At 40.7% G+C, this 17690-nt stretch overlaps 1 protein-coding gene across 4 annotated transcripts in view; it reads right to left on the minus strand.

Annotated features, from left to right (window-relative positions):
• STXBP5 (syntaxin binding protein 5) overlaps window positions 1-17690 on the minus strand; it is a 150668-nt gene that overhangs the window by 80212 nt on the left and 52766 nt on the right. For all 4 annotated transcript variants that reach the window (XM_014073881.2, XM_014073880.2, XM_087718318.1 and 1 more), the window contains exons 3-4: window positions 12367-12448; window positions 11449-11549 (exon numbers count right to left, since the gene is read on the minus strand). In XM_014073881.2, coding sequence (XP_013929356.1) covers window positions 11449-11549; window positions 12367-12448 — 183 coding nt within the window. The remainder of the gene's footprint in view (window positions 1-11448; window positions 11550-12366; window positions 12449-17690) is intronic.

Genomic DNA, 17690 nt, shown 5'->3' on the forward strand with positions numbered 1-17690 from the left:
AGGAGCACACCTTGGGGATGAAGGACGGATCCAGCCATAACGTCACCCTGTCTTGGTGGAAGACACAGAGATCCTCCCTGGTGGACAGTGCTTGCAGTTCGGATATCCGCCTGGCGGAGGTGATGGCCACCAGGAACGCCACCTTCAGGGTCAGGAACTTAAGGGAAACTGTTCATAACAGCTCAAACGGAGCCCCTGTTAGAGCGTCCAATACCCTGTGTAAGTCCCAGGAAGGGTACCTGTGTACCGTAGGTGGTCTGAGATTGGAGGCCCCCTTAAGGAATTGCCTGACCATGGGGTGGTGCGTCAAACTCTGGTTTCTGCCACACAGGAGAACTGATCAGATGGCTGAAACCTGTCTCCTAATTGTGTTAGGAGCTAACCCTCTATCCAGGCCCGCCTGGAGGAAGTCCAGAACCTGTGGTATCGTAGCCTGGATGGGGTTGCACCAAGAGTCAAAGGCCCGCCACATGGAGCCATATATGCACTCCGTGGAGGGTCTGCGGGCAGCCTGGATAGTCCTTATCACCCTGGGGGAGAAGAGGTCTTTCCTCAGGATGCTCCGCTCAATTGTCAAGCAGTCAACTGGAGCCATTGAGGATCCGGGTGCTCCAGCAACCCCTGGCTGAGGGATATCCCCTCCTGGGGGATTCTCCAGGGCCTCTCCACTGACAGAGACTGGAGATCTGCAAACCAAGGCCTCCAGGGCCAATGAGGAGCCAACAGAACCACTTCCGCCCCCTTTTCCATATGACCCTGGGAATCAGGGGCAAGGGAGGAAAGGCATACAAAAGACCCCTGGGCCATGAGCTCCTCAGAGCGTCCCTCCCTTCCGCCCCCCGTGTCCGGTACCTGGAGAAAAACCTCGGGAGCTGAGTGTTGAGGGGAGTGGCGAACAGATCAACCTCCGGGCTCCCGAAGTGCTTGGCCACCTCCTTGAATATCGCAGGCTGCAGCATCCACTGAGTTGTCCACCTCGGCCCGGCTGAGCCAGTCAGCCCTGGTGTTGTCCACCCCCGCTATGTGTTCTGCCCTCAAAGACCGGAGGTTCCTTTCGGCCCACTGACCCAGACGTTTGGCCTCCTTCATGAGGGCCCTTGATCTGGTCCCCCCCCCGCCTGTTTATGTGGGCCTTGGTGGTGATATTGTCTGTGAGGACTAATATGTGCTGACCCCTGACCGAGTTCTGGAACCGTAACAGGGCCAGGTGGACCGCCCTGAGTTCCAACCAGTTTATGTTGTGAGTCCCTTCTGCCTGAGTCCACTGTCCTTGCGCCATCTGACCCAGCAGATGGGCACCCCACCCGCTCAGACTGGCGTCCGTCGTTACCGTCAAATGGTCTGGTGTCCAGGTGGTTTGGCCCTTTGTGATTGCTGGGGACATCCACCAAGTCAGGGAGCGGGAGACCTCTACTGGGAGAAGTACCTTGGTCTGTGAACAGCTCGTGCACCTTTGCTGGAACGGCAAGAGGAACCATTGGAGATCATGGAATGATGCCAATGGCGGAGACCATGGTGCCTAGTAGTTTAGACAGTGGCTAAGGACACCTTGCACTTCCTGGCTATCGAGGAGGCTAGCTGTCTAAGCGCTATCTGTCTGTCAGGCGACAGGAAGACCATGCCCGCCTGAGTGTCTATTCTGGCTCCTAGGTGAATCAGACTAGTAGAGGGATGGAGGTGACTCTTGGCTAGGTTCACCGTAAACCCGTGGTCCCTCAGGACTGTCATAGTGACGTCTAGGTCTCGCAGGGCGCCCCTAAAGGAAGATGACAGCAGAAGCAGGTCATCCAGGTAACATTGGATGCGCACCGGGACCTGTCTCAGGTGCGCTGCCAGCGCTGCCATTACCTTCGTGAATACTCTCGGGGCCGAAGACAGCCTGAAGGGGAGGGCCCGGTACTGATAGTGGTGTCCCATGTAGCAGAATCTGAGATACCTGCGGTGATCCTGGGCAATGGGAATGTGCAGATAGGCCTCAGTGAGGTCTATGCAAGTGAGAAAGTCTCCCTGTCTAACCCCCTCCAAGATAGAGTGCAGGGAGTGCATCTTGAACCTCCTATAGCGAATGGAACGGTTTAGGCGTTTCAGGTCAAGGATCACTCTGCAGCCACCAGAGGCCTTGGGAATGACAAACAGAATGGAGTAGTGCCCCTGACCCTGTTGCTCTGGAGGCACCGGCTGGATCGCCCTTATCTCCAACAGGTGTTGGATGGCTTCCTGCATCAGCAACCTCTGGGTCGGGTTCTTAGAAACCGGACATATCCGGAAGAAGCTCGGGGGACTGAAAAGAAATTCGAGTGAAAGGCCATGCCTGATGGTCTTCTGCACCCATCTGTCAGAGGAGGTGAGGTCCCAGTGGTCAGCGAAGTGTGCTAAGCACCCCCCAATGGGGAGAACGCTGGGCCTAGCTTTAATTTTTGCGGAAGGAGCACCCCCCTCCGCCTCCTCCACCCCCTCGAAAGGGCCGCTTCTGCTGCCTGCCTCTCTGCTGTCTGTCTGGGTACCTCTGCCTAGCAGGGAATCCCCCCTGGTACTGCCTGCTTCCAGAGAACCCTGCCTCTGACCCCCTAAAGGAGTCCTGACCCCAAAAGAAGGAACCAGAGTCCTGACCCCGGGAGTAGGAGCGTCTGGGGTATGGAGTCGTCCTGAAGCTGCCTTTCTTCTGGGCAATGGCCAGGACCTTCCTCTTGTCCTTGTTCTCAATCAGGAACCGGTCCAGAGCCGAGGCAAAGAGGGAGTCCCCTGTGAAGGGGGATGAAGCCAGGCGCCACTTGTGACGAACCTCCGCCTGCCACTGTCGTAGCCACAGCAGCCTGTGTGATGCCACCGATGATGCGATCGCCCTGGAAGCAAATCTGGCTGCAGCCAAGGTGGCATCCGATGAGAACTGGATGGCCGCTGCCAGCTTGTTGATGTCCTGATGTGACCGGGCATCTGCTATGGGGGTGTGTTGCTGTAGCTCCTACAGCCACAGAAAGGATGATCTGATGATGAAGGAGGCTGTGGTGGATGCTTTCACAGCCCAGGCTGCTGCTTGACGACCCCTCTGCAAGGTGAGGTCCGCCTTCTTGTCCTCCGCCTTCAAGGCATCCTCTGGCTCACCAGGCATGTTGGTGAATGTATGAAGAGCCACAACTGGATCATCTATGGCGGGCTGCGTAAGTAGCTTAGCCAGCTCTTGGTCCACATTGAAGAACACCCTGTCTGAAGAGGAGGGTGAGGGGCCAGTTGTAGGAGATGCCCATTGGCGCCTTACCAGGTCGAGGAAGGTTTTGGGCGTAGGAACGGTGTCTGCCTCGATGGCCTGCTCATCGAAGATGTTCTCCGCTGAGAAGCCCTGGCGTTGAAGTGTGGCCTCCGCTGCTCTGTTGCCTAGCTTGACTGTTGCCTTGGCCTTGAAGAGCAGGGACTTAAACAGTGAGGGCTGGAACAACCCGGTGAATGTAGGTTTAGGAGGAGGCTTGCCTTCATCCTCTGACAGCTTGCCCTCCCTGATCTCGCCTTCCTCACTTTCATTGTCACTGTCCTCCTGGGATGAATCTGAGGAGCTATGAATCTCTTCCTCCTGGGCTTCTGGGAATTCAAGAGCCCTGGGGGTGGGTGGGAGGGGGGGCCCCTGAGGCTGTGGCTGTTGCAATGCTGCTGCCATGCATTGCTGAAAAGCCTGCATCATTAACTCCTGGAAGTTGGGAGCCCCTGTGGGAGGTGCTTGGCTGGGGCTGATGCCCCTCTGAGCAGGAGGACTGCCCAAGAGGGGAAATCCAGTAGGCAAGGCTGCCCCCACAGTAGGGGTGGTAGGGGATTGCCACCCCTGAGTAGAGCCCCAAAGTCCTGAGGTGTCTATAGGGATCCTTGCTGGCAGGGCTGGATTTTCCACTGAGCCTCCACTGGACAAGGGAGTGCCTGGATTTTCTCCCTCTTTGCCTGGGGTGGCCTGATGGCTAGCAGCCTTCTTGCAGAGCCTCTCTAAAGCCTTATGCCTCCTCCGCTCGTACTTAGAGGGCTTGGAGGGCTTGTGACCCCCCCTTCCTCTGGATCTGCCCTGGGGGAAAGGTGCTTGGTTTTGCATTTAGCCTTTCCTCCCCCCCCCTCCTCGGGCAGTCTCTGGAGAAGCCACTGACCTGGATGCTTGCTCTTCTGCCCCTCCGGTGGGGCTGCAGTCCATGCTTGCAGCTGCCTGGGATTCTCCTTCCTGGTAGCTGCTGGGCACCACGTGGGTCCTCCCGGCTTCAAAATGGCGCCGACCGGCTTGCAAAGGGGCACGAAATTTAAAAGTGCCTGAAGAGTGGCTTGTGCTCCAGGGAGCTTGCCGCACGCACTCTCAGCTGGATTCTCTTCCTCCTGCCTCTTCTCTGATGCCACTGTGGCCAGGAATGGCTTCTTCGGCTTCCTCACGATCCTCTGGCCACGTGGAGGCAGCACGGGCGCTCCGGGGCATTTGGAAGCCCCGGTTCGACGCTCAACCCGAGAGGAGCAACGGAACGCTCCAGCGACTTACAAGCGTCAGCAGTTAGGGCTGCCTGCTAGAGGCTTTTGCCCGTCCTCCTGCTGCCCGGCCAAGGTCCTCACTGAGTGTCTTCAGATGTGCTCAGTGGCCAGGGCAGCGTGCCGCCCCAGGGGCTAATGGCAGTCCCAATCCTGCAGGAGGAGGTTGTGCGCAGAGCAGGGAGGCAAAGCTCGACAGGTCCAACTGAATTTCCCTTAGATCCTAGTAAATTGCTGGAGATCCAGAATGAGCAACCTTTCACGATCGATTTGAGTCAGAAAAACTGGGGATTCCTGGTGCTAGGGGGCGTTGCCCAAAGAGCTTATCTGACTCAATCCAATCACGAGAGGATAAGGTCAACCCATTCTGGATACTCCTCCCCCCCGCATGGAGAATACATGGTTCAAAGTTAAGGATCCTGTACTCATATCTTTCAGAATTTCTAATTTATTGCAACTATATTGTCTCATTTTAATACATTATTTCAATAATTGAAATAAATTATTTTAAATTAATAATTTTAATAATTTTTCTGTTAGCTTATAATCTTTTGGGAACACAGGAATCAAAAGACACAAACGGTATATGGGAAATGTAGCAATAGACAGGAGATTTTTCAATAACTTAATATGTTAATAGTAAACAAAAGTCAAGTACTACTTAGTTTAATTTAGGCTTTATTTTAGCTTGGTATTTATTGGCATGCCTGTGGCTAATAAAATAGTAAAACTGTAGCTCTACAATACAGCTCTAATTAAAATAAACATTATGAAATTATTGAGTCTAAATGTGATCTGCGTAATTACTTATGAAAATGTATTAACAGCAAAACAAGGTCACTTGAGAGGCAATTTGCAGATGCTTTCAAAGGATTTCCTTTGGTATTTGTAGGCCATATGTCTCCTCTGATAAAACCGTCAGAGCTACTTAAGAGGATCCTTTATCATGATTTGTAAAACTTAGCATAATGCATAACAATTAAACAAATAAACTTGTTGCCTAAAATAGCTTAATTGTGAAATCTCAAACATTAAAGGTCAAATAAAACTATATTAATGCATTATCAGTTTGTCAAATATCTGTAACTATTGAAATGTTACAAAACTGGTTACATTCACCTCATGATGGACGCGACACTATTACCATGTTGTAAAATAATTTTTGGAAAGAAAATTCACATGTACAATGCCAATGCTGTACTAAAGAGATTGTTCCACATACTACTTTGCAGGCACTGGCTTTCATCTTAATCTATTTCCCCCCACATTTACACTGCTTTTTAATAATCACAATATTCAATTATACATATTTAAAAAAACTGATCACAAGAAAAAGAATACTTCAAAAATGTATTTTTTATAAATTAAATTATTAGTAATCAAAGATACTTAAATCTTAAAACTCTGACTACAGGACAGTTATTAAAAATTTAAACAGAAAATGTATAGCAGTATCAACTCAGTAAAGTAAATAGATAGGTCTTAAACTAGTAATGGAAGTGTGGTGCCAAAACAGAGAAGATTCTACAACTATAGTGTTTGAGAATACCCTCCTTCAAGTAAATGTGTAATGAACAGGCAGCAGTCCTGGCAAATTCAAGCTGGCATCTTTGCCACATCTTTGTTGATAGGGAGTAAGCATACCACTTGATATCCAGATCCTAGCTATATATAGATTTGTATACTATGGCAGATTTCTTCACCTTGAATTGGAAGAAAATTTATAGCCAGTCCAATAACTTCAGTATAGATGAAATAATTTACTATAATTTGCCTATTGTGCAACCTAGCTACATTATTTTGTACTAGTTGTAATTTATAAGACAAAATCCATCATTTAAAAATGCCATTATGAATACTAACTCAGAAGATGTATCATAATGACAGAACGGCTGGAGCATTCAGTACCCAAGCAGTCGGTGCCTCCCTGGGGGGGGGGGGGGGGGGCAGAACAATTAGGAAATTGTGAGCTGTGAGTAGCAGCGAGGAAAGGGCAATATGCAACTGAGCTTTCCCAGGCAAGAAGTTGGAGGGTTCCTAATTGGGTTACCCAGACAGAGGCCTGGACCAGGCTTAAGCCAGTAATTGGATGGAGCAGCAGGCTGGAACAGGCAATGATCAAGTGATTCAATAGGCCCAAGAAAGTTGCTGGATCTCCATAGGAGGACGGGGCAACAGGCTAGCAGCTAGCACCCAACAGTAGCAGCAATTTGGGTGGTGGCAGCAATAACACTGGAGGGGTGGGCCTGTGGCCTGTAGTGAGATTGCCGACTTGCAGTCATACCAAAAACAGCAAACAGTGGCTAGCTAGACCGACAATCTGGGCATCTGAGGCTGGTGGCTGAGACCCTGTGAGAACTGGCTTATGTGGGGACCCAACATGAGAGCAATTCAACCTGGGGGAACGACTGGTGGGGTGGGGTAACCTTCCTTCCATAGAGTGAGAGCCCAGGGGACAGAGCTGAATTTGGATGTTTATGTGTGTATGAAAGTGTACATAATTGGGCAGTGGAGTTATCCAGGCAGATGTCTTGGGAAACTTCAATTTGTTGCCCTTGGAAGAAGTTTGGGAATTTATTGCTACCATGGTGGCCGTGGGCCTATCTCAGCTTGAAACAGTGGTTATACACCAGAGATGGCTTTCTTGTCAGAGCAGTGCATGAACCTCTGTCTTGCTCATTCACCTCCTTCTTTGAAGCTGGTCCCAATGGGTGCTGATAGGCAGTGAGAGATCCAGCCCATATCCTTACTTTATGGGGTGCCACAAGACCCAGGGCTCTGTTTTCTCTCTTTTAACATCTACATGAAGCCTTTGGGTAAGATCATCAGTCACCATTGGATGACATGGGATTGTCAGTATATGGATGATATCCACTAATACATTCCCATCCCTGGTGCAGTGATGTTATGGATGTTCTTGTGAAGTGGTATTTTAAGGTTGTAGGGGTCTGGATGCAAAACAATAGGTTTTAAGCAAATACAGATGATAGGTAGGGTCTCTTTTTTCTTTTATCTGGGATTGGGTAGGGTTGGAATCTGGTGTGTAATCTGGAAGCTCTCTTGGACTCACAGCTCCTGCTTGTATTATGCATCAGTTGTGCCCCTTCCTGGATCAAAATGTCCTTCTTTCTGTCACTCATGCCCTAATCATTTCCAGTACAGATTACTGCAAAGTGCTCTACATAGGGCTACCTGCCCCACCCAGGAACTTGTTGACCTGTCCCACCTAGTCAAGCACACAGAATATGCTATGGATTCTGTAAATTAAAGAACTTTGACTGGCAGAGTCTAGAAAGAGAGCCTTCTCTGCTGTTGCCCCTGCCCTATAGAATATCTTGCTCCCAGAGGTGAAATGAGTCCCCACTCTTCTGCCTTCCAGAAGAGCATCAAGACCTGGTTCTGCCAACTGGCATGAGGCTCTAAAAATTGCATGCAATTCTAGAGGTGATTGGCAGCTTGAAGACATTCCCTCTGCCTTTTTAAACTTTTAGAATTTTCAAATTTTTAACTTTTTAAAATTCTGTTTAATTTTGTTTTTAACTACATCTCTTTTTATGTTTTTTATTTGTAAACTGCCCAGAACACTTAGTTGAAATGGGTAATATAGAAATTTAATAAATAAAATATATTCACTATTTAGAGCTCTTATTCAAATGATTTCAAGACCAATCCCAGATACTTCTATTTAAAAGTACAATTAGGTACATATATATAGCAATAACAACATTATGCTACATAGCCTAAACAGTTCAATTCCAATTTAATCATTGGCACTAAAGAAAAATCATAGGTAGACATTGTCAATTGATATTCTAGTAATATAAGATCAATTACTATATATACATATTTTATACTCCAAACTGAAGGCAATACCTTGCTCAGACTTATTACCAACTTTCACAATCAAGTGGAGATTTATCGCTTAATATTCTTAATATTAAGAGCCGAGGTGGCACAGTGGTTAAATGCAGCATTGCAGGCTACTTCAGCTGACTGCAGTTCTGCAGTTCGGCGGTTCAAATCTCACCGGCTCAGGGTTGACTCAGCCTTCCATCCTTCCGAGGTGGGTAAAATGAGGACCCAGATTGTTGTTGGGGGCAATATATGCTGACTCTGTAAACCGCTTAGAGAGGGCTGAAAGCCCTATGAAGCGGTATATAAGTCTAACTGCTATTGCTATTCTATGTTCATATACAAAATATTCTTAATCTATCACAATTGTGCCTTTATTTAAAAGCAAGCTCTACTGATTTTAATAAATTATGTCCACAAATTATGTCCACAAACGGCACAAAGTATTGTAGCCATAATTTATAGGGAGTGAAATGACAGTAAAGATGAAGTAACATTAGCATCACCATAGCAAAAAAACAAGAAAAAAGTGATTACCTAAGAGAATAAAGCTACAGTATGACTGAGTGGAAAAGATAAATGCTGTTTACCATACTGTTACATGATCAGACACACACCTAAACTTTACTTGTGATATCTTAAGTCTGGGAAACAGCTTAGAAAAAAACCAAGTTTTTCATAAGCACAATGTATTTCTTGGTAAGAGAAACTGAAACATGCTAAGGAACTGTCAAAAAGTGATTGAAGTCAGAGGAAATAAGAAAAACAAAAATGACTAGCTGGCAAAGATAGGTTTAAGTAGTATGTCTGCTGAAGAGACTTGCTTTCCTGAGTGATTTAATACACTAGAGAGGAAATTAATGTGACAGGGGTTCTGCCTATCATGCACCAATATCCAGAGACAAGATGATAATAATGGTTGCACTAGATTATTGACTAAACTGTACCTTAAACCCTGATTAACTCTATAGAGAATTTAGTAGCTGCTATATACATAGCAATAGCTAATTTAAAATAGAAACATACAGCAGCAAAAACAAAACTATGGCAGCATGGAGATAGTTAATGATTTATATCATAGAAAAATTAGCCATAAAACAGTTCACTGTATTCCTCACTAGACAAAAGAAAAGGGAAACTGAAGAACGGTTTGTATGCTTTGACTAAATGTTCCTTGCATAGTTAATATTCTCTGAGAAACGTGTTGTTTTATTCTGGAAATGTTACAAATAAAGGACAACAACTAAATCAATTCACAAAAAATCTTTGTGTACTTTCTCCTGTCTAATCCTAACTATGCATTGGCTTTAAGGAACAAGCTAAGATTAGGCATCATTGGATTTGATTACCTGTGAGCCAGGACCTCTCATCACTATCTGTACAATAGATACTATCTTATTAGTAGGCAGCAAATTATGGCAACTACTCCCTATTCTAACAGTGTAATCCTAACAGCAATCACAAAAATACTGTTTGCTCTCACAAGCCTCTAGTCTACCAACAACCTCACTGACACTAAGTAAGCAGTCACCCTAATTCCTTGATTACCTTAATTGTAGAATTGTAGAAGGAAGATCAAAACAGAGGGTAAACAGTTAATACCTCTTCCTGATCTAATAGTCTAAGATTGAAGAATGAACAATTAATTAGCATGAAAAGGAAGGAAATGCCATAACCTCACCAAACATTTACAAGCTGCATTTATTATGTTTTTAATCTTAGTCTTTCAACTTTCCATCATTGTCCACATATCTAGGAAAATAGCACATATCTAGGAAAATATGATTAATTTTGTTAAATTTGATCCAGCAGGGCCAGAGATTAGACCTTAATGAAGGTATCTCCATTGTTCCCAGCTGTCCAATTCTGATCCCATCAAAAAGGCATAATCTATTAACTCAAAAGAACAAACAGAACTGAAGAAGCTTCTTGGATGTGAAGTGAAACATCTTTATCAAGGAATAAACAAAGTCAATTTCCCTTTTGAAAAAGCACTTTTAAAACAACCATGACCTGGATGACTGAGAATCTCCATAGACAAGAACAAACAGTTGATCTGCATTGCCAGGTAGCTTGGAAAAATAGCTTAACATTTTCAGGAGCACAATATTACCCTGAACAGCCAAATTTTGTCAGTCAGTTTGATTGGGAACAATTACAAGTATCTAATATAAACCTGTGTTAGAACAATTTCTAGAATATCGTATAACTGAAAAGGCCTTGTTTGACTTATTGAAAAAAGAATTTTGTCTCCCTGCAACTTCAAATTACAAATAGATTAACTGAATATTTGTTTCTGGTGAAAAGAGTACCGATATGGTCATACTTTTCAGAATCCATGAGTTTTCTTCATTAAGAGTTGTTAGTCAATATCACTATCTTTACAATTCTTTCATCTTAGAATGGAATATATAATCCACCTTTCTTTCATCGGCATTCAAACCAGAGAGATATTACATATGCCATGGCCTCATGAGGTTTCATATTACTTCCATGCCCCTTGTTGGGGTGGAGAAAAATTTCTATTTTTAGACATGTGTAGTATTTTTATTCATAATGACCACCAGGAGGCTACACTTGACTGGTTTCTTATTTATGATTTATCAGACATATGTAGGTGAGATTTTTTTTTCCTGTCAACCAGGAATTGAACTCTGGTAGTAAATATAAGTTTTAAATTCTTGGTGTTTTAATAGGCACATATTCAAGAGTCATCTAATAGGTTACTTAGTTTTTTTGTTCACCTAAGGCTTAGATTTGATCACCTAAGGCTCCTGAACTTCCTTATGTAGGTAATTGATTTGTGTGTGTGTATCCCCATGGATTTATACTGCAATTAATACCGTGCATTTTGCTCACAAGACTTAAAAAAGAAGGTGGATACACAATCATTTGATGTGATTAAAACATAAAAGCAACAAAATGTGATTTTTAGAACCAGGGAGAAAGTCACGAAAACTGTATAAGTAGCTTGTAGGCAATCAAGGAACACAATCAGAATTTAATAATTACAACCTAAGGGTTGAGAGTTTTTGAAAAGGCAGCCAGATCATATAACATGAAAACAATATATGTATGAGTGTGTGCATATGTGTGTATTTATTTATTTACCTTTCTCTGTTAAATTTCAGGGAATGCAATATAGCTGGTCTTTTCTGACGCAAGTTCCATAAATGTAAGGTATCATCAGCCAAGGCACTCACAAGGGCACCCTTAAAAGAGAAAATACAGTTAAAATCTGTAGAGATTTAGGGACGCTGTCCTTTTTAGGAAGACCAGTTCCATGGTAGCAATTGAAGGGTAAAATCAATATATTTGAAGTTATTGGTTTTGTAAATACAAAGTGGCAAGATCCATTTCATTTATTTTTGATTATGTCATTTAGAGTCAATAATTTAATATTAGAATCTCATAGTAACTTTGAAAAGAATGTTGGAAAAATGAAGTTCTTCTGATCACCTTTATTTATATGCTTAAAGAGGCAGTGTACAAGTAAAAGTGGCTCTGAATGAGAAAATATGATTTGCCATTTTACCAAGTGTATACGCTAACAGAAATTCTTACAACTTATTATCCAATAATTGCTTCGATCAGGCAGAGTCATTTGTTCATTTTATCATATATACTGTAATAATTAAACACATTTAATAATAAAAAACAGTACAAATAAAAACATCAACAATCACAAGCAAACACTACCAAGAGAGGAAAGGACACATAATCTTAAGGATTTTAAATATTCACATTCAGTATTCTGTTAAAAATAACATTTGGATAGATGAAAATATTTATAATTAACTAATTTTTACACATAGCAATTTTTAAGTTAAAAACATTGTTTACCTATTTTTTTTGGGGGGGGGAGTTTAATCAAGCAAATCAGCAAATTCTTCTTACTTTTTAAAATACCATTGATAGCAATTAGCCACCCACTACAACAGAACAAGTTTCTGAATTATTTATCTACCAAAATAAAAACAACCCCTTGTTAAAGGAATCAGATATGAGTTATACCACAAGCTTACAAACCTCATTGATCAAAAACTGAAGCTGGATTACTGCAGCACCACTATCATGTTGGCAGTAGCATTCAACTCCAGGTCGACCAAATCTGGCATTAGATTAATTAAGGAACATTATATGAAAATATAGGAAACTCTTCAAAACTTTACATATTCTTCAATTAATAATTAATTGCTTCTATGATAACAACAGTAGTTACTGGAATCTTTCAATGAACTAATATGGAAAATGAGTATTTCCATTCTATTTTAATATATAACTAAAATATATTAAGACGTTAATTTAAAGACCTCATTGTCATCAATGAGTCACCAGTTCAGTTTTGGTTTATAAAACTTACACGGTTCTTTCATTTTCTTATATAAAAATGTATAGAATATTGTAGCATATAAAACTGAATATGATGATATTAATATTTCAAAAAGTAATCTCAATATTACTAATATGTAGTTAAAATTAATGAAGTTAAAATTCCACTATTATGAAAAGATATGACAAGGAAAGTAGAGGGAGATTCAACACTTACTTTTGCACAGACTTTAATATTCTAAAATAAATAATATATTATAAATATAAGAGCCGAGGTGGCGCAGTGGTTAAATGCAGCACTGCAGGCTACTGCTAGATCAGCAGTTCAGCGGTTCAAATCTCACCGGCTCAGGGTTGACTCAGCCTTCCATCCTTCCGAGGTGGGTAAAATGAGGACCCAGATTGTTGGGGGCAATATGCTGACTCTCTGTAAACCGCTTAGAGAGGGCTGAAAGCCCTATGAAGCGGTATATAAGTCTACTGCTATTGCTATTAAATAATGTAATCAAATATTTTATTTAAACTTATTATAATTTTCAGGAAAATGTATGAAAAATCAATTACACAATAGTTTAGCTTCATTTACTAAATCACAGCTTTATAGCTATTAAAAGTTTTCCAATTCAAAAATTGATTTGGTTAATATCAAACTAGGTATAACATCCCTCATATGAAGTATAGATCAGTAAATTTTTTCAGCTTGAAATAGCAGTATAAATAATAAATAATGAAGACTCACAGTGGTAAATATGTAATGAATGCAGAATAATACTAGTAGTTAAAAGCCTGATAATGAAAGAATGGTGCCTAGATAATCTGAATTTAGTTCCATTATTAAAATAAAAAAATGAAGAAAGGAATTACTTAATTTACTCATAAAATAACAGATTTGCCATCTCAAAAACTAACATATGTCATATCTGGATAGAAATAAGGCTGTATTTAATCTGGATGTTTGTACAGAATCCAAGCCTAAAGAGAACTCTGAATTAAATCAGAAAGGACACTCCTGGCTATAAATTCTAGTGCTTTAAAAATGGGTTGCTTCATGCATATGCACTCTTTTTTATACACTTGAGGAATTACAAATTAGCAATGCAAATTTTAGGCTTCATCATTAGGTTTTAATTAAAGGTGATATTAGTATTTTAGAATGACATCCATGTTTTTTTTTTTAAAAAGTTTAGGAAGTTTCCTTTTTAACCAAATCCACTTCTTTTTTACACATGAAATTTAGTCTATTCATAAACTAAACAATAGAGAGCCCTTGAATCCTTGAATGTTGCAAGTGTTAAAGAAACAAGCACAGTGTTAAAGAAACAAGCAGAGATGAGAAAGGGGAAGATGCAACATGTTTTAAGGGTACCTGTCTTTTCCCACATCTAATCAATGATTTTTATTGTTTTTATTGTTGTTGTCTCAATAATAGTGTTATCTCAATGACAACTATTTGCTCTCTGATCTGTTCTAAATTAGTAGTTGGTAACATCTACCAAGTTTAGGAACAAAATAATAGTGTTAAGGTTAAATTACCTTTAAAATGCTATTTTAAAAAAGGACTGCAAAACTAAATACTGTATTCCAAATTAAGTTTTACTTCAATATATATTGATACTAGATTTATTGCATCCTCATGTCAATAAAATGGTGTTAAAAAACCCAAATGTTCATTTAACAATCTATAAAGAAACACAAAAGCAATGAATAGGCTGTCAAAGAATTCTGACAAGGGAGATCATTCTTCATTGTAGGGAGTCCTCCACTTAACATATCTGTTCTAAATTACAATGACACTGAATAAAGTTATTTATGACTGCTTTTTACACTTATGACCATTGTAGCATCCCCATGGTCATGTGATCAAAATTCAGCCACTTGGCAAGTGGCTCATATTTATGACAGTTGCAGTATCCTGTGATCACCTTTTGTGACCTTCTGACAAGCAAAGTCGATGAGGAAGCCAGATTACAACTGTGTTACTAATTTAACAACTGCAGTGATGCACTTAACAATTATGGCAAGAAAGGTCATAAATGTCTTGCTTAGCAATGGAAATGTTGGATTCAATTGTAGTTTATCGAGAACTATCTATATACTATTTTTATTTTATTGTGAATATAATATTGCTAGCAATAGAAATACATACGGTAACACTTGAAATATCGCATACCTACAGATGCCCCACTTAAGATTTAAGCTGATTCAAGGACCAAACTAGAAACAGCTTTAATATTTCATACTAAATCTCTGGCTCAGTTCACTTGTAAAGTTCAGCTGGCACTATTTTCTAGCTTTGGCCCCTTGGAACTTGTTCAGTACAAATTCTTCAGGGTGATATTTCTTGTGTTTTGTTCTGTTTCTAATGCATTTTTACAACTTGAATCAGGTTTAATAAAGGTAAAAGCCAGACTGTAGCTTTCAACTTTAGTGTACTGGCTTCTTTTCTCCCCTAATACTCTCAGATAATTATAGATCCTTGTAGAAAACAAATTACAGAAATATTACAAGTAAATTAGAGGGAACTTATTTCTGGATATGTAAGCTGCTAAATTATTAAATTACTTCTACTGAAAAATTTTCTACCATGAGCATAATAATGTTCTAAAGATAGAAGCTGAATACAGTTGAAAATGCCTATCAATGGCTCTTTTTCAAAGTAAATTTAGGAATTCAGTGAGAATTCACAATCCTGAGCTCTGAACTGACCTATTTTTTTTAATTAAAGTTTCAGATGAGGAAGTAGGAAGTATTCTTATCAAATTTACTTCTCACAAAAATATGATAATGGCAAAGACAGAACCATAATATCTCAGGATAGGGAAGATAAGCAATGGTTCCTACCTCACCAAATTCAGTTCTGATAAGAATAGAGAATAATTGGCTTTGCAACAGTATTTGTGACATGAATATAGGAATAAAAAACCTGGTTATATAATGAATGTGAGTCAGCAGTGTGATTTGGGTACAAAAGTGGCAAATGCAGTTTCTGGAGATCATGCTTTAAAATGAATTTTAGTCATGTGAAAAAGATTCAAAGAATGATGGTAAAGTTAATCAGGGAACTAGCAACTTCATAATTCTTATGAAGAGATCTAAATAACCATTTAGCCCTAAGAAGGAAAGAATGATGAAGTATATGATATCCATTCTCCAAATACTTGAAGCACTTGGAAAACAATCAAGATCTCTTTCATTCCAGGATGCAGGATATGAAACAATAGAACTGTTACACAAAAGTAGTTTCCAATTAAATTACCTAGTAGATGAATAATGAAAGCAACTTCCTGGAGATTTGGTGTATTTGAAGTTATTGCTGGACATGTTTAAATTGAGGTTGGACAAATCTCTGGAAAAGTTGCTTTCATTTACGTCCCTGGACTAGTGGCTGAATCCAATGGTGCAATGACTTTTCCTATACTAAGATTTCAATGGACTAATTGGACAAACTTGTAAAGTTTATTTAACTATTGAACACTACTTTTCCAATGCATATTGACTGCTAGGTACTTCAGCAATGGTTAAGTTTGAAGTGGTATAAAGTCCAATAAATGAATAAACAAACAAATAAATCATTAAATAGCTGAAGAGAACAGTAATTATTAAATAGGAAACATTCATTCAGTTTTTAAGAATACATAATTATCATAAATATTCTCACATAATTTAACACCTTTCTAAATTTAAAAGTAAAAATTATTATGACTATTACTAAGCAATATGCAGATAGTATGTCACAGAAATTTCAAATTACTATTACTATTACTATTACTAACAAACACAACCAATTATAATTCCTTCCATATACCTCCTGCTTTTCAACAGCAGAAAATTGCACTCATTCATTATTCATATTAAGCACAATGTATAGTTTATTTATTCATTCAAATCTGTTTTGTTTTCATGAACGGATCTTACTTTGGTTTTGTCTCCTCAATGTTATATTAAAAAATGTAAAACAGTACACAAACTAGCTGTTCTAAAACAATCTCTACATAGACATCAGACAGATAACTTACATTACCATCAAAATCAATATATTTAATGAAAAAAACATTATTGAATGTTCTCTATGTATCCAAAACATTCTATTTCTAACTTCAATACCTCTAAAAAAAATTCAGATAGGCTTTTAAAGAACTTTTTTTAAATTACTGGTATACCAAGTTATTTTCCTCAGTGCAACATTGAAATTAGAAGGTGTCCCTCTAGAACAAAATGAAAACCATGGCCAACAGTGGTATTTACCTGGATCAGGATTAAACTGACAATCATCAACACCACTAGAAAGAAAACAAATCCAAGCGGTGGAGCAGTTTTATGCAAACTAGGAATTTTCAATGAAGCAACTGGCATATACTATATCGAGGTAAGGAAAGAATTAAGCCAAAGACCGATGATACAGAGCCACAAAGTGAACACTGCCAAACTTTTAAAATGTATTGATCTTTTAGACAAAATCATAGTAGTACAAACTTAACCTATGGGCCTTCACTAGAATCAGAATATTCTCCTCAGCAATTTTAGAAGGAAGATTTAATAATATCTAAGCTATCTAAGTGATGATGCCCTTCTAAATGTAAGGAGATTGAGTGAACTAACATGTGATTTTTGTGATTTGTCATTTTTTTCCCCGTCATTTTATTAGGGTTTATAGGCCGCCCTTTTCCCTGAGGGGACTCAGGGCGGCTTACAATCACCAGGGAGGGGGTGCAAATCAAAATAAACAATATACAAACAAATAAAGTAATAAAAACACAACTTGCATTCAACATTCAACACTCGGGTGGGGCAAATTAGAGACTTATCCCCAGGCCTGTTGGGAGAGCCAGGTCTTGAGGGCTGCGCGGAAGGCCTGGACGGTGGTGAGGGTGCGTATCTCGACGGGGAGATCGTTCCACAGGGTCGGAGCTGCAACAGAAAAGGCTCTCCTCCGTGTAGTCGCCAGTCGACATTGACTGGCGGATGGGATTCGGAGGAGGCCCAGTCTGTGCGATCTTATCGGTCGGAGGGAGGTAATCGGC

This window comes from Thamnophis sirtalis, unplaced genomic scaffold (genome assembly GCF_051295495.1).
Source record: "Thamnophis sirtalis isolate CommonGarterSnake01/CBP01778 unplaced genomic scaffold, rThaSir2_p1.2 scaffold_6, whole genome shotgun sequence".
Taxonomy (NCBI): Eukaryota; Metazoa; Chordata; class Lepidosauria; order Squamata; family Natricidae; genus Thamnophis; species Thamnophis sirtalis.